At 38.1% G+C, this 23,422-nt stretch overlaps 3 protein-coding genes across 7 annotated transcripts in view; 1 reads left to right on the top strand and 2 right to left on the bottom strand.

Moving 5' to 3' along the window:
• The window catches only part of ths (thisbe), a 67,246-nt gene extending 47,350 nt beyond the window's left edge, over positions 1-19,896 (bottom strand). Inside the window, exons 1-3 of one of the 5 annotated variants that reach the window (XM_086827347.1) lie at positions 19,672-19,896; positions 16,924-17,295; positions 2,391-2,436 (exon numbers count right to left, since the gene is read on the bottom strand). In XM_086827347.1, coding sequence (XP_086683473.1) covers positions 2,391-2,436; positions 16,924-16,925 — 48 coding nt within the window. In that variant the 5' untranslated portion in view covers positions 16,926-17,295; positions 19,672-19,896. Of the gene's footprint in view, positions 1-2,390; positions 2,437-16,923 lie in introns of all 5 variants that reach the window. The other 4 variants (XM_086827346.1, XM_086827348.1, XM_086827350.1 and 1 more) reach the window with 4 other exon arrangements.
• The window catches only part of Ir48b (Ionotropic receptor 48b), an 86,517-nt gene continuing 63,800 nt past the window's right edge, over positions 706-23,422 (top strand). The window contains exon 1 of the mRNA XM_020947929.2: positions 706-713. The gene's annotated coding sequence lies outside the window, so the exon portion shown is untranslated. The remainder of the gene's footprint in view (positions 714-23,422) is intronic.
• Positions 3,367-4,045, bottom strand: LOC110180270 (uncharacterized). The gene is given in 3 exon segments (XM_086827352.1): positions 3,367-3,540; positions 3,542-3,918; positions 3,994-4,045. Coding segments are annotated over 3 exon segments (603 nt in total).

Below are 23,422 nucleotides of genomic sequence, written 5' to 3'. Positions count from 1 at the left end.
CCTTCTCTCAATGGAAACTTTGTCTGCAAAATTACGTGCCAGATAAATCCCATGTTATCTGGATTTCATTGAGAAACTTCTACGTTTTTTTTCTGGCTCACCGAGACGCCAATTTAAGACATCTCCGGCGATAAGATTATTGAAAATTCCCAAGAAATACCCATAAAATGATATTTAGTTTACATTATGAATTTCATGTTTTGTCGTTTTGATTTGATTTCGTGACAGATACTCGAGTTTTCCTTTGGGCTTATAGATATCTTTTGGGTAGTGCAAGTCACCTATCCTCCACACAAATTGCTATAACATCGTGGCGCCAATCAAAATCGACGCTATCAAAAGCCCCATGCTAAGTCACCATAAAAAGCGCCGCTAATTTGGCCCTTGATTGCTCATTTATTTGCTCGGCACACGTTCATTGCCGATTTGCGTCGTCTGTAAATATATATAATAACCCTGGAAAGGCACTCTACCTGCATTAGATATATTAAATTCCCAGACCCATCCATATATCCCAGCGTCGGCTATAAAGGAGCCTCTGAATCCCCGACACATTCGAGTATTGCGAGTGCAGTCAGAGTCAGAGGAGTCCATGGAACTGGCTCATAAAATCTTGATTTATGTTTTAAATTCTATCTATATCTTATATATATTGAACAGTATCTATATGATTAGTAAAGTTTTGTGAAGCTGCATTTTAATAAACGCATTGAGTAAGTAGACAAAGTTTTCTTTAAGTGAACCAATAACAAAAAGGAAAGTGAAAAGATTGGAGCAAAAAAAAAAAAGGGAAGGAAAATGATGAAACATTTTACACCAAGGCTCATGGAAGGTTCTTATTGTATCCTTTAGATATAAGATACTTAAAGAAGAACGCACTAGAGTCTAGTCTGCGTTTAAGGAAAGACAAAAATCAAAAGAAAAGCATTTCAGAAAACATTACTAATAAGAAAGAAATTAGAGTTGTATTCAAGATCAATTCAAGACTTAAATATATATCTTAATATATTTAAAAATAGGTTGACTTCTCTCAATTATATTTAAATAGGTAAGCGACTCACCCCTCCCCTAAAACCTTTAAGTCAACCTAAATTTTTCTCAACTCCAAACTTAGCCACAAGTATTTTTGTTAAAACAAATAACAAGCAGACAATTTTTAACACTTCTCTTTGGCCCTCATCTTCACATCCTCATTGGGTGCAAGTGGAATATTTTTGAACATCGATTATTGCCAAAAATAATCACACATCTCTGGATGGGGGTCACTATTTGCATACTCGAGTAAATGAAGGGGTTCAGCCAGAGTCAGACTCAGACTCAGAGTCAAAGATTTCTCGGATGCCTAGGGCATGAGAAGTATGTACTTGGATGAGCTCAATAAAAAATACTCGAGGCAGCGAACAATTCAATCAACTCGTCGTAACAGCCCCGGGCACACTCATGCCAAAATTATTCGCACAACAAAATAAAAGAAATTCATAATATTTTGTTGTTCATTTAGAACAAACAGGTAAATACTACTACATACTACTCATTTACAGACTTGGGGAAACGGAACTCCGATCGTTTCACGCCCCTGGAATGCCAGATATTTCAGTTATTTATTTCGGCACATTAACATCCGACATCGATGTCGACGTCCCCCGGGCCATACTTCAAATTGATTGCCAAATAAATTAAAAGTGTAAAAAAGTGTAAAAGAGAGGCAGGTTGGCAGGGAGAAACGTGTAAGAATGGGAGAAACAGTATAATTTAATTAGCGCGCTCGCTTGTTTGGCATTTTTATAATTATTTACCCGCCATTTCCATTGTAGTTTCCCCGTTTTTATTATTATTATTTTTCCTGCTCAACAAATATTTGCCAGATAGCGCGCACCAGACAAATCAATGATGATGATAAATCAATGACTTTCAGGGCATTTCCCTTCTGCTGATAAAATATTTGGCATAGTTTCGGTACCTGGGTGTGGATCTGCCACGGGGCTTGGCCTCTGGCTCTGGCTCTGTCCTCTGACCAGGTTTGTTCGTGGATGATATAACCGCGATACAACATTTGATATTATTATCGAATATTTGCGCACGCGTCAAAACACTCGCTCGCCCCCCAAGGGCACTCGAGTCCCAATATTTGTCTTCCCGCCGTCGGTGCAAATATCAAAAAAACTGCGATTATCAAAATAAAACTGTTGCACTTCCAAGCCACAGAAACCCAATGCCGGATGCGAAAAGTGTGATGAACTTCCGCCCCGGAGAGTCACGGACAGACAATGTGAAGGATTCTCGACTGACTAAGTCAGCCAACAGTGCGTATGATTAATTTCGATGAGCTCAACTTGTACTTTTTTATATTTAAAATTAAATTAAGGGGAGAGAAAGTGGATTGTACTCACCATCAGGAGGTAAATAATCTTGGCATAGACCGTAAGCTGTGGTAACCTGCCAAGAAAAGGGTATGGAAATGTGCTTAGTAAGAGGGAATAATCTAATAGAATAGAATAATAAAATGTCTTGCCTAATAAATAAAATTTAAATGTATAACTAATCACTAATGTATACACACATGACATTCTTCAAGAAGTTTCCATACTTTAGTTTACTTAAAATAATCATTAACTTTCCTTAAAACTTACGTTAAATTGTCTTAAATTTATCTAGATATATTTCTTGTCAAACTTTTTACAAATATTTACTAATTTTATAGTCTATATTGTTGGTGATTTAAGTAACCCCACAATACGAAAACTATATTAAGTTGCGAATATATTTTAAACATTTTATTTACAATTTTAAAGCGAAATGCCGTCTTACAAATTTATGAACCAATTTTAAACCCAACTAATTTCAGTCTCTAAGTAAATTTATTGTTAAACTTTCACAGCTTAAACTTGGCTGGGAAAGTCCCCTAGAGACACCTTTTATTTATTGATATACATTTGCGAGTGCAAGTACTTCCCCTTCCAGCTTTTGTGGCATGATAATTGAAACCACAAGCCGGAACACCCACATAATACACAATTCACAATTCGCAATTATGACAAAACAATATTATGTGGAGCACTGCGAACGTAAATCATTGAGATTGAGCGACTTTTTGACACCGCAAATGAGCAAGGACAGCAGGAGTCGCCACATAAATCCACCTGAATTTATTACGCAATTAGTTAAAGACCCTGTCCATGTCAGAGTGGGAAAACCAAAAGACCTTGCAGATAACTTGACTTTTCCCTTCTTTGAGCCTCCTTGAAAAGTTTGGATTGAAAATCCAAGCAAAAGCCTAGTCAAGCCAAGTGCAACCTTGCAACTTGAGCCGACCCGTGACCCCCTCCTCGAAATGGCAACATTTTTTCCAACATTTTCCATTTCCATTTAATAGAACTTTATGTCCAATACGAAGGTGGCCACCAGACGCCGCTGCTTGCCCTTGGGCCTTCCATAGTAATTTGTGTCATGCAACCGATAGGAGCCCGGGGGCAGGTAAGCCGGAATGCTGTTGTTCTCCAGCTGAAAGTTTCGCACTTCGTAGTCTGCCTGCATGGAAAGGATAGAAAACTATGACCCAGTCTCTCCTGGAAGAGATTAATGTGGAGAAGCTACACACTGGCTGGATGGGACACCGATCCGCTAGATTCCCGTACTTGAAGACGTTCCTTAGCCAGACCTTCATGAGGCTGGCCTGGAGCAGTTCCCGCAACGTCTTGCAGGTGTCCATGTCGTAGCTGAACAGGGTCTTCTGGTAGCTATCCCTGCCCGTCTCCACCAGCTGGAACAGGGTAATGGTTGTCCGTAAGCCATTCCTCAAGGTGCGATTCAGGTGAATGTCCAGGCTGACCTCACCTCTGGCTGTGAGCCAGCCTCGTGTGCTGGAGCAAAACTCCTGGCTGCACTCCACACTCACGTTGGTGAACTTGCTTCGCAAGGCTTGGATTTGTATTATTAGAGATTTTTATAGGACTGGAAAAGTATCTTTTCTTATAGGGAAAGTATCTTACTCACTGTAAGTTTGGCAAAAGAGCAGTGAGAGTGGAATTAGCAAGTGTATATCCATTAGCCTGGATGGCTTCAAGCCAACTAAGTTCTATGATATTTGCTGCAAGTATACTCTTGCAATTAAGGTCACTCGTTAGTGAGGCTTGAATAAGCAACTAATGAGCAATTTTCACGGCACGAAAGAAATAAAAACAAATGGATTTAGATTAACAAATATACATAATAAAATAAATAATTTACTAAGTATCAAACTAATTCCTGAACTAAACTTCCTTGACAAATATTGTTTCAATTTCCTCAGACAATAAATAAAATCTCTGAACACCTTTGAACACCATTTAAAGTCTTATAGACTCTACTTGGCCTTAGAATCTAAAGCAAAACCCCCATGAATGACCATAAATCAATCGGCAGTCCATCAATCAATCAGCTGGCCATCAATTAGTCAGTCTGTCAGACATCACATCACACTTGTTTTTTGTAGTATCCGAATCTCGATCGGTGATCTGGATCTGAATCTGTATTTGTATCTGTATCTGTATCTGTATCTGCATCCATGGTATCCATGGCAAGCCAATAAAGATTCAAGTTCAGTGCAACCGCTGGATGCTGGCTAACCGTAAAGCAAACTGAAAGTTGCGCCTGACGTTTGGGTTGTTTGCGTTGTTTACGTTGTTTGGGTTGTTGGCCGCGTTGTTTGGCTAAGCGGCGTTTAATTGGAAACACAGTTGGGTGTTGGTTTTGACCGGTCCGCTGTCTTCATCGCGGGCCATCAACTTTCAGCAGCTGCGGACGGACAGCTGATGGACGTGGACACTCTTGGATTCGTATGTTCTCGGTGCGATCTGGGACTTGGACTCCTGTCCTGCGACCAAAAGACTGGACTACCTACCAATCTACCAGATAAACCCGTTCAAAAAGGCAACCATGCTGGACGCAGCGAAACATATTCAAATATTACGCATACGTCGCGTGGCCACAGGGGGAAAATGTTTGCCACTTTTTTTCTCACTCCCCCAAAAGGGCACTGGAGAAAATTACTAGTTATTAAGATAGGAAAATATAATAAATAAATTGGGAAATAATAGCAGCTTCAAGTAAACTACAAATTAAATATATATGGGATCCAACTTCTTTGAGTACATAAAGAGTAAAAGTGATCTTAAATAGATACATATCCCACCCTATCAGGAAATAGGACTTTCCTTTCCATTTTTCCTCCTGATAAGTTATTGTTGTACTCTCTAAACTTTTCTCTCAGTGCCTCTGCCTCACCCCTGCCCCATTCCCGTGACTCCTCGCTTAATTGCTGAGCCGCGTGGAGCGTTTAATTGCAAATTATTCAAATGCCGACGCTGCAGCAGCTGTCATTGCTGTCATAACCAGTCGGCGCAGCTGTCCCCCCTTTGCCACAACGCCCCTGGAAGTTGCCCCTGCCCCTGCCCCCCTACAGTCCCTCCCCCTCTTAACCCCTCTCTCATCCTGGTGAGCCTGCAATTATGTCTCAAAATTAACACAGCAGCCACCACAGAGAGCTGAAAATGTGTAAAAAACATTCCCCCAACTTGGCTGCTGTTGTTGTTGTCAGATGAAATTAGGCGTGAAATGTAGTTTGAACTTTGGTGGAAATATTTCTGTTTGTTTCTTTTACTTTTATTTTTCCATAATATGTATATGTCAATAATTCGATGGATTGGACCACGTGTAGCAATCTTTCGAGGCGGCTTCTTGGCAATATGTAGTGCTACCTTAAAAGTGTTGCCAAGTCCGTTGGAACTATATAAATATTGATATTCTTCGGCTGATAAAGGCCTTTGCCTATCGCCTGTTTAGTACTGACCACACCACTTTTTTATATTCCATTTCTTTATAACTATATGGCAAATGCAATTCCGATAAACTTTATGGCCTTGCACCGTGGGGTAAGTGGGCAGGAAGTTTGAATATAAAGTCGAAATATAAACAATTTGATGATTTTATAAAGTCATTAAAATTTTGAGAATATTTTTGTGATAATTAACTTGAAATATTCAAGGTATTCGTGAAACTCTATAGATTATAAGAAACTTTTAAAATTAGAGCTGCCTAGCAGCATTTCCTTCAATCAACTTGTTCTGCAACTCTTCATAGACTTTATTTGGAGTCTAAAATTAAAAGTTACTTTCCCATTTAATTGTTAATAGAGACTTGAACTTTATTTTTGTGCTTACCACTGTGGGTCTAGCAACATGGCAGCTGCTGCTGATGTTGCTATTGCTATTGCCACCGCTGCTGCAGCCGTCTCAGGTTGCATTTATATGCAAATATCTAAAATTGTTTTCAATTTGCCACCGCCGAGCGCCTTGGCCATCGACATGGCACATTCCTTGAGCCAACTTGCAGCTAATTTTATGGCTAATTGTCTGCCTGCCCGCCCCGTGTTGCAGTTGCTGCTGCTGTTGCTGCTGCTGTTGCTGCTGCTGCTGCATGATTGCTGATGAAGTTGTGATATTTGCGATAAAAAATATATGTGATAAAAATTATTGAGCAGCCGGCAGGAATTTCATAATTGTCCCAGCCACTTGGCAAAGAACCGCTGCCAGAATTAATTGTGGAAAAAGTCCAGTCCACGCACAAGGACAACCCCACGGAAAAACACTATCAACGGGAGCAGCAGCAGCATTTGAGAGGCGCGACATTAGCGGCGATTGTCAAAAGAACGCGCTGAAAGCTTTTAATTAACTTGGTTGTGTCCACGGGTGTGGCAGTGCCCAGTGAAAGATATATGTCTAAACCAGTTTAGACCACCTCAGGAAGGAAGTTCTATGAGGTTTTAAGGTGCCTTTTAAGCGGCTTTTAGGTTAATCAATCACAAAGGTTACAGGATAAACCTAAATGGGGGATAGTTAAGATTTAAGATTGATTTAGGATAGAAGGAAATGCATCACTGTTATATATTATAAGTCCAATGACTGCCTCTATTTCGAAACCCTTTAGTAACCTTTTCAAAACCAACCTAACCATAACCATATGAACTTTCCACCCCGGGAAGTTCCGCCACTCGAAAGGAAAAGCAGTTCCAATTGAATTCCAGAGGCCGTCTGGCCCCATCGCAGATTCAAGGAGTTCTGGAAATCTAAGCAAACCACTTGAAGAAGAAATCGGTACTGAAGACCTATAAATAGTTGGGCTCTGTCATTTATTGTACACAGATTTCCGGGGGAAATTGCGTGTTATCTATTCGATCTATTGGATTAAGCTTAGCCCTTTTTTTCAACAAACTATAAATACTATACAAGTATCGGGGGTATATATATATATACATATAGTATCGGGCAACGATCGAGGCGAATTGAAAATGCGCAGTATGATGTCCGAGAGCATGCAATGGAAATGTGATTGCCATTTTTTATGAGCCACCAACTACTTAGTTGTGGTAAATGATCAATGGTAAATTGGTAGGTGATAGTATCATGCTTTGGGAACTCTGATTACGATTCTAGTTTAGTGGATTGCCCAACGAACTTGACATAATGACAACCGCCAGGGGCACTTGATGAATTACCCGAGGTGTACTGGGTGTACGCTGGCCGGAGATTTATGCAAGAGTGCAATTGAATTGAATAATATGTGGCACCTCGGATAGATTACATCAACGGGTTAATGGCTGGGAATGGGGCTAAACCCGTTTGACAAGTGTCGAGGGAGAATGGGGTCTCGATAACTCTGACTCAAGGTAACGAAAGATATATCTTTTTAGGGGCTTTTGAAGAAACATATTAGAACTAAAAGTTGAAGATAATTAGGTTCGTGGTTGTTATTCTCCAACTAAACCCTTAACAAGCAATTTCCCTTCATCATTACCCTCTTGGAAAGCAGAACCCCTTGGACAAACCCCATTTTCATTCAATTCAAGACCCATCAGCATCATTAACATCATCATCTCTTGAATTGTCATCTAATAAAGACCCAGAGTGCTAAGAGCCACAGTGAAAACAACAACTTGAGTCACAGCATAACCGATAAGAGGGGGATATATCCATCCCCTCCTCAGACATATATACTCGAACGATAAATGGTGAAGAAGCAATCACATCTTAACGTCTGTTGGCACTTTCATGCAATTCAATGTCAATGCAATGCAATGTGTGGGGGTGTCTCCCCCCAATTGACAATAGAAATCTCACTATTAAATCCCCCTTCAAAACCCCCTCGTTAAACACGCCTTCCCCAAACCCCATCGATATAAGCTTTTAGTGTCTGGCAAACTTGTTGTCCGACTGCAATATGAATATCGAATAATTATTGGCGTCTAAAATGCTTGGCCAGTAATTGCATTCAACATGTGCAATCCTCAATGGGAGTGCTGTTGTCGATGTTAAATGAAGTAATTAAATGGCAATTGAGCTTCGGGAAGAACAATAACAATAATGGCGAGGAAGTTGTTGAAAGGTTGGTGGAACTAGCATTTACACAAGGCTTTTAATTAAAAGCCAAAGGGCTAAATTATGGGTTAGCAAAGTTGCGATAATTAAAGGTGCATTTATAAGTAGATATCATAGGGTTGTTTGCGGAAAGGTAAGAAATTTTAATTTACGATTTATTTTAATGGGTTAATTTGGAATGGTAGATCTAGGGAAATATTTTGTTCAACAATTTTTGACTGTTTTTTGGAAGGTTTTAAATGTATTTATTATGTATTTTAGTGTTTCATGTAATGCAATTTTTTAAGAATTTTGGGAACTCTAAAAACATATATATTTGTACCTCAGCTCATATCTGAAATCATATCTTATACCTTTTCTCTTTGAATATCTTGATATTCCCCTTTCACACCATTAACCCATTCGATTCATTAATATTTATTCCTCTTAACCCCTTTAAATATTATATTGGCCGTGTCACGTTAACTGATTCACACCCATTAATTATTTGGGTAGCTTAGGTCAGTAATGCCCAGTGGAATGCGGGGACATGTGATCGCGACCGATAAAATACTTGACGCACGTTTTATTTTTAGTGGATTGTCTAGACCCCCTCAAGAGCTGCTCACCTGGGATTTTATGGTATTTAGTCGATAAATATTGCCAATATTCTGTTTATATTTAGCGATATCATTAAGGTATTTCCCTGCCAGACAGTCGGTGTAGAGAGAGTGCTGTGAGTGTTGTGAACACATTTTCCCATGGTGTTGAAATAACGCCCACACCGACCGAGAGACAAGTGCAGTCATCCATCCATTTCTCACTCCTTTCACTTGAGGCTTTCCCAGGCGGATTCTTCTGCTAAATTCTTCACTCTCTGGAGAGCAGCAGCCCACGTTCTTTCCACCATTCTTCTGCTGTACAAATTGGCAAACACGCAACTCATGATCAAGTGCAATCTTTTTGACATTAATATGACGGGAGAACACAGTCTGAACACAGGCAGCTGCTGTTGCTTGCAACCAGCGAAAAAATCAATTATGCGCACGCGGCACATAAGCCCAAAGTGAATGCCGCACCAATGACAACTGGGAATCGCAGAGGGACTCCAACTGGGAGTTGGAGTTGGAGTTTAAGTTGGAGCTGCAGTTGGAGATGGAGCTGGAGTTCCCCTCGGACTGATTGAGTATGCGACACAGGCACAGCTCCAAAGTGGCGAACGCTGATGAATGTCTGTCAAATTGTTGACACGCCACGCAGACGCAGATGGAAAGATGGAGGAGATGGAAGATGGACTTGGAGTTGGAGTTGGGGTTGGAGATGGAGTAGAGGCATTGCTGACATTGACACAATGCACATGGAAGCAAAGGGGAGAGGAGCAAGGAAGATAGAGTACAACAGTCAGGGACACGACTTGAAAATACTCAGTATCCAAGTTTATAAAGAAAATTTAATAAAATACCAGTTGGAATAAATAGTTCAAAGAGACTCAACATAAAAGGTATCAGTATAGTATTTTTACAAAATATATCATATTAATTTAAATCACATTATTTATACCCCTGCAGGGTATTATAATTTCAGTCAGAAGCTTGAAACGATGTGAAGGAGTTATTTCCGACCCCATAAATAATATTTATTCTTGATCAGCATCGATTGCCGAATCAATCTGGCTATATTTTAAAGAAAAATATTTTTTTTAGATTTTTTCGAAATTTTATAAGGGGTTACAACGTTAAAATTTTAAAAATTTGCAAAAAAAAATTGAGATTTTAAACTGAGTATGCAGATTTGTTAACTTGATAAAAACTAACATGGGACATCTTTCCGAATTAAAATTAGTGCATTTTTAGCTTAGTTATGAGTTTTTTAACACTTAACTTGTAAAACAAATTTTCATATAAAAATATGAATAATTGTTAAAAGTTTTCATCGATTTCCGATTACATCACATAATTCAATTTTTAACTGAAAAGGTTTTTAAGCTTCCTTCACCCAGGGTTAGTTTACTTTCTTTCTTTTAAAGATTTATATTGAAAACTATATATTATAGAAAAATATTTCCCTTCTGCCTAATATACCCCTCGAGAAAACCCCTCAAAATCCCAGGAAACTCCCCTCTGGAGGCGACAAAGTTGCACAAAGTCTGCCCATGATGATCACGATTGTAATCAGGATCGGCTGATGATCATTCGTGGAAATATTTTATGCCATTTAATTTCAGCAACAGCAACAGCAGCTCTCCCCTCCGGCTATGCCACATCTAATTGAGTTGTTGGCCAGTGCTATATAGCTGCATATAGTATAGAGTCGGAGATCCGAAGAGAGTCGCACGATGGCGGCAAATATTTATCGGCATATTAATGCAACATATTTCAAATGCAAAGTCGACTCTCATCTGACTGACTTACTTCCTCAGTGGTGAGCGGCAACCAAACATGTTTATGCAATTTCCCCGGCTAACTACGAGTCTTTACTACAGTCTCTTCCCCAGTCTTCAGTCTCCTCAATCCCCAGTCTGCAGTCTTCAGAGTCTTCAGGCTTTTCAGTCTCCAGTCTTCGCTCTTTGGAGCCACAATCTTCGGTCACCTATGGCTTGTCTTATCAAATGATTTTATTTATGCTATGGGCGCGCATGTGTGCGATAATTGGATTATTTACTTTCGCGGCTTAGCAGCCTTTAGTTGCGGTAGTTGTGGAAAATTGTCGAGTTTTCGCTTTCTATTAAGTCGAAGGAGTACCAAAGTTAACGCCCCCTTAACATGAGACACTTAATTTGGAAATTAACAGCAAATTGCTTCAAAATAATGTCAAATTGCATTAGATAATGGAAAATGGGTGGTGGGAAAGTATTTAGAGAGGCGTAGAAAAATATATTCCCAATTACTTAACCTAATTATTAAATGTGTGGTTGCAAAACTTCTTTTCCTAAATTTCATTTCCTGTTTCTTGAGGAAATTAAATGGCTGATGTGACAATTCCCGACAGGAGTCACCAATCAAGGCTCCAAAGACTCCCACTCAATTCAGCTCCCGTTCCCATTTTCATTCAGCTTTTTTTTGGTCGTGGGCCTTTTTGGCCCAGTTTGTAACAACACCCAGTTGGCTACCAGCTTGGCCAAGACTCTTGGCTTGGCATTAATATGTATGAGCGGTGTCAGGAGGCAATGCCACAACGCGTTTATCAAAACATTTGAAACATGCGTCGACTCCAACTCCGACTCCGACTCCTCCCCCTTTAGGCCTGGTTGACCCAATTAACTGGGCATTATAAAGTCGTAAAGCATATTGCCAGGCATTCAAGAGGGGAGGGAAATTAGCAAATAGTCAGGCCCCTCAGGCCCCACAGAAACCGAGATATAGATATAGATATAGATAGAGGGGAAAATAGAGAGACATATATATAGATACAGGGAAAGAAAATATGATTGATTAGGATTTTGAAAATATAGAAATTATAAAGAAAATATATTCTAGACACTAAACTATAAACTATAATGAATACATGTTACACAAAAATATTTGAACCATAGTTAGAGGTGTTTCCTTGTATAACAAAACAAAGTTTGGCTGGCAGGACTTCTATTATTAGTTTAATATTTAAAATAAATGATATATAGTATTCAAAGATATATGTTTTATCTACAAGATACCTTTAAATAAGTCTAAATACATTTTCTAATTACAATTTATACTTGAAACTGGACTTGAATCAAGCTTTCGTAATAATCATACCCAAATTTATTTACAAATAAAATCAAATTACAATTCAAGATATTTCTCCAGAATTTCCCCCTCTGCATATACATTGAGGTGGCAAACCTCAGTCTGCCACATCCCATTACATATTCTGACAAAAATCGAGTGAATTCATAAATCACAAATCACTTAGCCAAACTCTTTTTGGTAGCTGAACAAGATGTTAAAAAAAGGGGGCCACAAGAGGCTGCGGTGATGCGGGGGCGCTCCCTGCCAATGGTCATGTTTTGTGCGATAATATTGACAAATTGTGCAAACATTCGCACACAATTAATAAGCGCCGGCACAGAAAAAAATAAGCAAAAATAATATTAATAAAAAAACTGAATAAAATAAAAGACGCAAACCGGCGGCAGATATTTTCCGCCCACGTGCTTTTTGGGGCGCGTGTTCGCATTTTGCAAGAAAGCCAGAAAGTCAAAAGACAAAGCCACCAGGGAGCTGGGGATATAAAAAATACACACAACAAAGAGCTCAGAGGGAAACTGACAACATAATTCAGATTCAGGAAAAAATGTTGTGGCGCTACCTAAAAAAAATCAAGGGAGAAATCAAGAATGTCGCCAAGTGTCAGCGGACAATGATGAAGGTACAGTGGAAGAAGGCAGGAAAATATGGGTAAAAATTAAATTGTTATTTACTTTTTAAATAAAAAAGAAAACTAAACTTAAAAATATAAACTCAAGCCTAAAATATTGCTTCAATACTGCCTCAAAAATTAGCTAAACTACCTTTAAAGACTTCTTCGTGATTAATGTTTTCCAGAGAACAATTGATTTAAAGCACTTAAACCCTAGAAAAGATGACCAAAAATGTTAAAATATGGTGAAGAACCAAGGAAATATGCCTAAAAATTAATAAACAATAAATTAGTTAACTGAATTTATTACTATTTATACTGTACTTAAAAGACTGATGTAATCCTGCCTAAAAAAATAAAGCCAGCCAAAATATCTCCCTATCTTTAACGCTTTAAAAGCTTAATTATCCTTTAATATACTTTAATCCCAATAAATCATGATCAAAGAAGGTCTAAATATTATGAAGACCCCATTCCAGTGTGCCAACCCTCATTCCCATCCCCAAATCCCCCCTCTAAAGAGTGCATCCCATTGAGAATCAAGAGTCCAAGCACGTTGCCAGCGCCCACACAGAAGGGGAGCTCTGGATAGCCTTTTTGAGTCCCGATCCAAATCAGGGAGCATTTGCAGTGATGAGTTGGCAACTTTTAGTAGACCATTGAAAGCAGGGGAACTTCCAACGATTTTATATACATTTTGATTGATGATTGCAGTTAGCAATGCGCCGGATGCGCCGAATAGGCCTTTGAAGTCTCGTTTTGAGCCACGTTTGGCCCTCGGCCAGCAGCACTCGACTTTCGTTTTTTTATTTCAAGACTAAAGTCGGCAATTTATGCCGGCATAACTTGTGTGTTTAGGCCAGGTCTCCGGTCTCCAGTAAGCGGCTTAGTGGCCCGGGAAGCCGCCAATGGACATTTGTGTTGACAAATCAATTAAATGCAAAATTTAAAGAGGCACACACAACAGTAGCGCCAAGAGGAGCATACTATTCCAGAAGCTAGACACAGTTCTGGCCTGGTTCTGGCCAAGAAACTAAGCCAAGCCAAAGCCAAAGCCTGAGTTTAAACCAAAAACCAAACCTGAGGGGCTCCTTGTCCCGGCTTATCGAAAACACCGATCCGCCTGGCCATGCAAATCGTAAAGTGTAAAAACAAATTGCTAAGAGGCCCCCAAGGGGAATCAGAACCGGAGAATCAGAGAATGGGAGGCCGAGCTCCAACTTGCAGTCCAAAGACTCATTGCAGCCGTCAGATAATTGCACTCGATTTGTAATTCAAGATTAAGGGCAGACAGCTCGTCCGTTTTCCGTTTTTGCACTTAATTTATGTGCCAATCGAGTCTGTCTGGGGCTTTGTTTCTTGTCTTGGCCCGATAATCGCCTAAAATGTGGGCCATGAGTTAAGTGATTATGTAAATTTTTCCGTTTGGTTCGATGCCCACCTGGATGGGGGGGAGTCTGAAGTCTGTTGGGGGAGAAGTCTGTAACCTTCAATTGGGTTCGGTTCGAGGGCTTTCTGGACCAATGACCAAGATTGATGGCCAATTTCAGGGGAGTTAGTGAAAGTAGATTCTGGGGAATATTTATAAACTTAAGTGAGGTGAGGAAGGGAAAGGAATTTTAAGGGAAAATGAATTGGCTGCATTTTAAAGAGTAAGTATACCTTTGCAGGGTATCACAATTTTAGTCTAAAGCTCATAACGATGTGAAGGAGTCATTTCCGACCCCATAAATCATATATATTCTTGATCAGCATCAACAGGGATATGTTTTCAGATATATCCGGGCGAAAAAATTTTTTTTTCAGAAATTTCCCATTTTTAAAAAAAAAAAGGAAAGGGGTTACATCATTACTATGTTCAAAAATCGGCAAAAATTCACATTTTAACCTTAGTATGCAGTTTTATTAACCTGCTAAAAATTAATATACCAACGCTTTCAGAATTGAAATTAATGCATTTTTAGCTTAGCTATGAGTTTTTTAAATTTTGATTTGTAGTAAAATTTGCATATAAAAATATAGTTAATATCGACTAAAAATGGTATTTCCCCTTCAGTCAGAAGCTTAAAAGAAAGTGAAGGAGTCATTTCCGACCCCATAAATCATATACACTGCGCGTCATCAGATTAGCGCCCCCTGAACATTCTCGGGTAATGTCCAATATTATCCAAACTATCAAGGCTAAAGCCATAAAACTTTTTTTGACGATACTTTTAATAATATTCTTCAAAATAAGATAAGGTACATAATGATAAGTATAACAATAATATTTTATTTATTTGAAAAGAAAATGTATACCAAAAATATGAATTTAATTTTGCGTCATCAGATTAGCGCCTGTAAATTCAAATTTAGTTATTTCGCGTAATTTTTGGCGTACAGTTGTGAAATTTTTTGTGCTGATTAATTGAATAATTTTTTATAAACTAAGAATCAAAATGGGTAAAGGAACTGTCCTATCTTTAGAAGAAAAATCTAAGATCGAAGCCTTTAGTGAAAGTGGCTTATCTTTACATAAAATTGCTGAAAAAATGGGAAGGCATCGAAAAACTATAGCCAGTTTTCTTTAAAATAAACAAGGCTATGGTAAAAATATGAAAGGCGGTAACAACAGACTTCTTTCCGAAGCAGACATTCGGTCTATAGTTAGACATGCGTCTAATTCACACGACTCTTCTACCAAAATTAAAGAAAAAAGCGGTGTGGAAGCTAGCAAGTCCACGGTATTACGAGTCATAAAAAAAAGCAGAACACTTGAAAAGACTAAAACTAAAAAAAAAACACAACTAAATAAGTTACAAAAGGAAATGCGCCTAAATTTTGCTCGCTCGCATATGACATGGTCGAAGGAGTGGCGCTTTGTAGTCTTTTCCGATGAAAACATATTTAATTTAGAAGGCCCTGATGGCTATAATTATTATTTCCATGACATGCGTAAAGAAGAGCATATTTTAGATCGTTTACATAGCCGGGTAGGTGTTGTAATGGTATGGGGAGCCATATCCCATTATGGCACCTATGAGTTACAATTTCTCACCCCAAAAATGAACGCCGTGGCGTATAATAATCTTTTAAAAACGGCTTTCCCACACATCCAAAATTGTTTTGGAAATCTGAAATGGCGTTTTCAACACGATAACGCTCCAATCCATACTGCCCGATCTTTAAAATCGTGGATACAGGGCCAAAACGTTGATGTCCTGGAGTGGCCGCCGTACTCTCTGGACTTAAATATAATAGAGAACGTGTGGGGATGGCTCTCGAGAAAAGTATACGAGTCTGGAAAGCAGTATAGTACAAAATTGGAGCTCATCGACGGGATTAAAGAAGCTTGGTCTTCAATATCATTACAATACGTTGAGAAATTGTACGAGTCACTTCCCAGCAGGATCTGTGAGGTCCTGGAAAATGGGGGCGGGACCACCCACTATTAATTTGATTAGAAAATAAGTAAATAATAAGATAAAACATAAAACACTACTAGTTGTTAAGCATTAAGTGAAAATTCATTAAATTTAAGCAGGGGGCGCTAATCTGATGACGCAAAATTAAATTCATATTTTTGGTATACATTTTCTTTTCAAATAAATAAAATATTATTGTTATACTTATCATTATGTACCTTATCTTATTTTGAAGAATATTATTAAAAGTATCGTCAAAAAAAGTTTTATGGCTTTAGCCTTGATAGTTTGGATAATATTGGACATTACCCGAGAATGTTCAGGGGGCGCTAATCTGATGACGCGCAGTGTATATTCTTAATCAGCATCAACAGGGGAATCTATCTAGGCATGTTTTAGAAGAAAAAAATTTTGATCAATTTTTTCCAAATTTTATAAGGGGTTATATCATTAAAATTAAAAAGAAAAATCGATAAAAAATTGAATTTTCTGAAATTCTTTATTGAGTATGCAGATTTGTTAACCTAATAAAAACTAACTTTGGACTGCTTTCCGAATTTAAATTAATGAATTTTTGGCTTAGTTACGAGTTTTTTAAACTTCGATTTTTTGAAAAAAATGCCATATACAAATATCGGTTCAAAGAATGCGAATATTAACCTTCCAAGTAGTCCTAAGTCTTAGAATTTTCACAATAATCACTTAAATTATAATTTAAACTTCTTTTCTATTCATTATAATACCTAATTTAAAACTTAAACAATATAAATAACCAAAAAAGTCATACTTACATCGTATTTACTTGACCTCATTTTACCCATTTATTTTGCATCTAATTTGCATTCGTATTTCGTCTACGCTTCTTTGTTAAATTCAATCCAGTCGAACATTTAGAATCGATGGCCAATTATTCAGTTTCTCTTCCTTTATATATACTTTTTCGATTATGTATTAATATAATATATTTATATATTTTGTAGTATTTAGAATTTTGAACACTTTGCGATTGCGATGGATTTTCTTAAGCACTTTTGTTTAATTAGCGGTTTACGTTGATATCAATTGAACAGTCTTTGATTATTGTTTCAAGCATTTTTATCAATTGTTATTAATTTATTTATTAATGGTGTGTCTGTGTGTGTGTGAGAGAGAGAGAGAGGCGACTGCAGGCGAGAAAGTGAAGCCAAAAAATGAGAGATATAAATATTACTCATACGACACGTGCCACGTGAAAAGCAGCAGCTGACTGACTAAACTGAAATTGAAACCGAAACCGAGACCGAGACCGAAGGCACAGCACAGTCCAGAGGAAAACCCCCGAAAAGGGAAATGGGAAATGGACTGAAGCAGAGCACACACACACACAGAGAATGGGAAATGTACAAATGTACGAAAATATTCGAATATATACGGAATACAGGCCAGAGGCAGGAAATCAAAAACGATTCCGATAAACCAGGCTGACTGTTACTTTCAGCTGCGGCGAAAACTGTTTACGATTGCCGATTTACGGCCGTACATTCAGCCACCTAAATGTTAATGTTGTTCTCTGGCTCGTTTTCCCTGGCTTTCCCTCTTGGCCTCTGACACGTTTCAGTTGAGTTTTGCCGTGTTGTTTGCTGGGAAAAATCGTTAGTCGGCAACAACAGCGGGAAATGGCAGCAAAATGCCAAAACTGCACGAAACATACGAAAGAAGCACTGAGAAAAATTTCACAAAGCTTTGTAGAATGTCTTAAGAGTACCAAAGTAATTTTTTGATTACTTTAATCACTTGGTGTCAAGTATTAAAATAAGTTTTGAAAGGCAAAGACTTTTAAAATTATTTATATTTCATATAAGAAGTTACTTAAGGCCCTTAAAAAGGTCTTTAATAAGGTATAGTTTAAGACTGAAATATAGGCAATTTAAACTATACAAAAAATTGTTTAAAAAATACTAATTTCTCTTATAAATGCTTCAAGTTTCTACTATCAAAATAAACAGTAAATTTAAACCTAAAGCCAAAAGTTCAGGGAATTATAATCCTAAAAGGAAGTTTTATTATTATAGTTTCTAATAAATTTTCATATTTCTCCTTCTTTTTTTAATGTTATACAGAAATCTAGCTCTTTTTTCTCAGTGTAAGGGGGGACAGCAGCAGCCACGTGAAAAATGCCGGAAACAGAAATCGATTTGCAGCAGAAAGAAGGCCCCCAAAAAGGGGGTTCTGTGCTGGCGTGTCGTGTGTGTGTGTGTGTGTGTCTGTGTGTGTGTGTGTGTTATGCACTCTGAGGTCACGATAGCGAGGCTCTGCTGTTCTGTCGAGGGAATCCTTAAAATTAAAGTTCTCGCCAAATTATGTCACACACACGCGCAGCGCACGAAAGTAGGCAACGATTTGCGGCTTGCCACACGAAAATCTCACAATAAATTATATTTATATTTCGCGTAAGCTTAAACAATTTGCTTGCATCTTTTGTGGTTGAGATTTTAGTATTGGTTGTTAAAGATTTAACAAAAATCAATTTAGATTTATTTCGGAGCGTTTACCCGATGTCGCTGGTCGCTGCTGCCTCTGCTGCTGCAGCGCTGAAAATTCACGTAACAATTGATTTGTGTGTCAAAAATGTCACAAGTGTCAAAAGCGCGTGGAAGAACAAGCACCAAGCAGCCGCTGCGAGCTGCGCTTTTATAACGGTGAGACTCTCGCCAGAGAGACTGAGAGAAGCCGCGAGACTTGCAGAGCGACAGGAGTGGAGAGCAGTGAAAGCCAGAGACTGCGCACAGAGAGAGTAAGGTGGTCTAAGAGAAGGCCGAAGGGCCAACAACACGTGTGTGTCCTGCCAAAGAGTAAATGGGGCTTTGAGCGGAGAATTGTAAACTTTTCAATTGGAGACTGGAGAGTTTTTGAATTCGAAGTCAAAATAAACGGCGATCATGGAAGCTGATGAACGGTAAATTAACTTAGTTGGGCTTACTGTGAGAGCTTTTAATAAGTTTGTTTCTTTTAGCAAAAGATAAAGAAAAGCTTACGAAAAACAGTTAATTATTAAGAGGTGATAGGTGACCGCAGAGCTAAAGCATATTTGTTCGTTCGAGCAGAAACGATAAACTTAAAAATGTTTAACACTTTCACTTAATTAAAGCCCTAGTATATTAATATCTAATCCTGCTGTTGCTTTTTATGCGGTGCTCACTGTGCCCATAACTTTTACATCTATTTATGAATCACTTGACCATCCCCCTGAAGGCTAAAATAAAACCTAACGGAAACCCATACTTTAAGACCCCCTTCCACTCTAGAAAGCTAAGCCAAAAAGGGGGTTCGTTTTTCGTCTATTCCTTCAGACTTGCCGGCAGATCCTTGGCCTAAACGGCTTAAAAGGCTCAAATGAACGGAACGGCGGAAAACGTTTTTCTTCAACATTTCACCGCAAACAAGGTGGTGTTTTCCCCACAAAAAAAAAAAAATGAAATAGAACAGAAGAGGGCAACAAAACATAAACTATATAAAAACCGTTAGGGGTGGTCAACCATAGTGTTAAAGCTCGCACGCACTAAACTCGTGTTATTTATAGTTTGCATTTGCATAATTAACTTCACATTTCCTTGGTTAATGGCTTTTTAAATGGCTTTGTTTTTATGTTATTGTTTAATTAAGTCAAAACTCGATTTCGATTTGTTAGTTTTTCGATTCAATTTAATTCCGATTCGCGACTCTGCGGTTTATTATGTTTTGTTGTTGCGAACCCAACAAAATGCGATGCGAAACTGGCCGACAATTCCGATATATTTCTCAGTCGCTGTCGCTGCTGCTGCTGCTGCTGCTGCTGCCTCTGCCAGCCGAAGCAGAGCATGGGCTTTTCTTATTGGAACAAATATGCTCTGGAGACTCTGGAGACCGGCCAGTTTTGTGGGAAAGGTGAGGCGGGGGCGGGGGGGCCCACCACTTCAGGCTAATAACAAGAAGAAGCAGGAGGAAGACGAGTGTAAAGAGGAACAAACTGGCAAAGAGGAAGAACTTAAAACAACAACAAAAGCGCAATGAGAGCGACTTGATTGCAACAGGAGCTTCGAGCAGCGACGTTGACCGCGCTGCCCACTGGCCACAGAAGAAATATAAAAGAGAAAAAGCCTTATGCTCTTTCCAGTTTTATGCGGAAGCACCAACAGCGAAAGAGCGAAAACTAACGGTCTATGCCAAAAACTAGCATGCTATAATTATGCTTTCTTATGGCTTACTCTTTGGCTATCAACAAGAATGAGAGAATTGCACATTATTTTGGGGGTTGCTTTTTCAGTTGACCAGTAAACATTTTTAGCGTTAATTTAAGTTAAATAGAGTGACCATTTAAGAACTAAGAAAAGCTTAGGAAAATATATTTATACATATATTTTCTTAAAGATATATTTTTTTAAATGGCGAAATTGTTGATTGTTTTATGCGTTTAACATTTTTGAAAACTACTTATATAAAAAATATACATCCGATTTCATAATTCGTAAAAATTAATAAATAATTGAATTGAAATTTAATTAAATTTATTTTTTTATAATAAAGTGTTAATATTTTTTCGAAACTTAAATACTATTCAAAGTTATTTCAAAACTGGTCACACCAATAAGCTTGCTCTCCTTTTGGGGGTGGATTTCACCCCGCTTGTCCATCTGCTTATTAGGCCCCTCTCGCATGCGATAAAACAGAACAACAGGTTTGAGTTGGACAACGGCGCAGATGTTGCATGAAGCAAGCAACATGTTGCAAAGTGGCTAGAGTGAGTTGGCATTGCCTTTTGTTTTTAATTTTTCATTTTTTTTTTAGTTTGGTGGCAGGATCCTTCAGGCGGCAGTGGAGATCATCATTACCCACATGCCGCTGATTACTCACGCGATGTCCACGATGCTCACACGCGATGCCATCGGTGGTATTGGGATTATGGATAATGCCAACAACAATGGCACCTTTTGCGATCGGGGCTCGGTAATCGGTTAACCGATGTGTGTGTGTGTGTGTGTGTGTTGTACACATTGTAATATATTGACAGCATTAATGCTGCGATAGTCGCGCCTCATTAATCATAGATCCTTATGCTCTTGGGCTGCCTATTAATTTGAACGCCAGAAGAGAACAAAACAGCTTCTCGTTGGGCCAATCTCTTAATGGTGTGAACACTGGGAGGGGTAAACAAATTGCAAAATAGAGGGCACTCAGAGAAATCAGGGTTAACCAAAAGATTTTAAAAAGAAAATAATACAAGAATGAATCTCTATAAAAATTTATAATCAAAAACTGGTTACCAAGGTAAACGTTTATTTAGGTTTATATATTATAAATAAACTTAAAGAACTCAGTGACTATTTTTCTCAGTGCACCTTGTAATATCACCTTGGTGTAAAAGAGACCGCCATAGCCACCCGCTCTAGACAAAAGACAAAAGGCAAAAGAAGACCCCCGAAGGACAACGGTTCAAAGCGAACGGCGAAAACAGCATCGTAAAAAAAAAGTTACACGCCTGCGCAGCGGGTGGCGCTCAGTTGTAATAAAAACACACGCCACAGTGGGACGGAGGGGAAAAAAGAGTGGACAAGGGCAAGGGGCGATAGCACACACACACATATCGAAGCTTTCGATCAAATGGCCTTATCAGATGGCGGAGATGTGTCTGTGTGTGTGTTGAAAAATTCATTTTAATAAGCGCCCGTAAAATCAAGCTCGCAATATCTGAGCAATAAATAAATGACAATTATGAATTGTTCCCCTCACCAAGAGGTAACCCTTATTCCCAGCCTTAGCATTATTATTATTTTTTTTCTTGAGAGAGAGAATCGGTGGAGACGGCGCCCGCCGAGCGCTATGTGGAATTTAATTCCGGCGCTCACTGTGCGGGGCTGTCATCGTGCCAGGGCATTAATTCCTTGTTTATCGCACCTTGTTAAAAACCTATATGCCTAAGGTAAGCGACGATGAGATGAGATGGCGACGGAGATGAGATGAGATGGGATGCCAAAGGAATTCCACAGATACTTTTCGGCATAACAAGGAGATAAAGATGGAGAGGAAGTTGCTTTTGAGATACATTATTGCACTGATTAAATAATAAACACAAAAAAGGAAACTATTAATGATTATATTAGGTTTGTATAAAAATTTTTAGATTTTAAAATAGGAAAAATGATATAAAAATGTCTTAATTGCAATTTTTATACCCTTAAAAGGTTTTAAAATATTATTTAGAAGCTTGTATAATGTGAAGGAATCATTTCCAACCCCATAAATCATATATATTCTTGATCAGCATTAACAGGCGAATCTTTCTAGCCATGTCCGAAAGAAAATTTTTTTTTTAAATTTTTTTTCTCAATTTTCTAGTTAAAAACAAGTGCCAAATATTTCGTAAAATTTTTAATTTTTTTATATACCTAACTCCGAATGAAGATTTATTAACCGTTAAAAAACTAGCACAGAACAGTTTTCCGAATTAGAATTAATGCATTTTTGGCTTAGTTATGAGTTTTTTAAACTTTGAATTTTTAGAAAAAATTTGCATATAAAAATCTAACAAAATATTGATTAAGGTTAGTTATTATCGATTTACGAAGTTGGTTGTCTTAATTGTTCTTATAAATAAAAAACCATTTTAAATTCATTTAAAAGTTATTCATCAATTTCCGCCATAAACCTACCCCAATAAAAAATATATTCCAAGACAATTCTAATTGCAATCGACTTTGTTTGCTTATATAAATAAAACAATTTCCATAATTATATTTTCTTAATTATTTTTAAACTATAACTCACATTCGTTGTGCTTTTACTGCGGTAGCTAAAAATAGATAATATTTACGATCCAAACGAGCATGATATATCATATTTAATAAGTCGTTTGGGTTTGGTTTTTATGGCCACAGATATATCGCCACCGATAACAATGGCATTTCGTTTCCTCACCTTTCTTTTTTTCTCCTACCTTTCGTAACCATAAAATCCACAGATACATTTATATCTGATCTCTAGTATATTTCTGGGGAATTTACTAAGGCAATACTGTGGCATGGCGTATCTTATCTAGTAAATTGCTTATTAATTTAAGGAAAAACCAGATTTTTTGCCTCTTACTCACGCACTTTGGGGTTCAACTTTGTACCCAAATCCGGCACCAAAATAAATAGAAATACGATTATTAACAAAAAATAAAAAATACGCGCGAAGCAATGATACTTATCATGGACAGCATACAAAACGCCTTTGCTTATTTATTTGCCCAACAAATTCCTCCGGCTACTCCAATCATTTAATTTTTTTTAACAT

Source organism: Drosophila serrata, unplaced genomic scaffold (genome assembly GCF_035046125.1).
Source record: "Drosophila serrata isolate PLE 108 unplaced genomic scaffold, ASM3504612v1 contig_165, whole genome shotgun sequence".
Taxonomy (NCBI): domain Eukaryota; kingdom Metazoa; phylum Arthropoda; class Insecta; order Diptera; family Drosophilidae; genus Drosophila; species Drosophila serrata.
The sequence above is the reverse complement of the archived record's forward strand: the minus strand, read 5'-3'. Positions and strand labels throughout refer to the sequence as shown.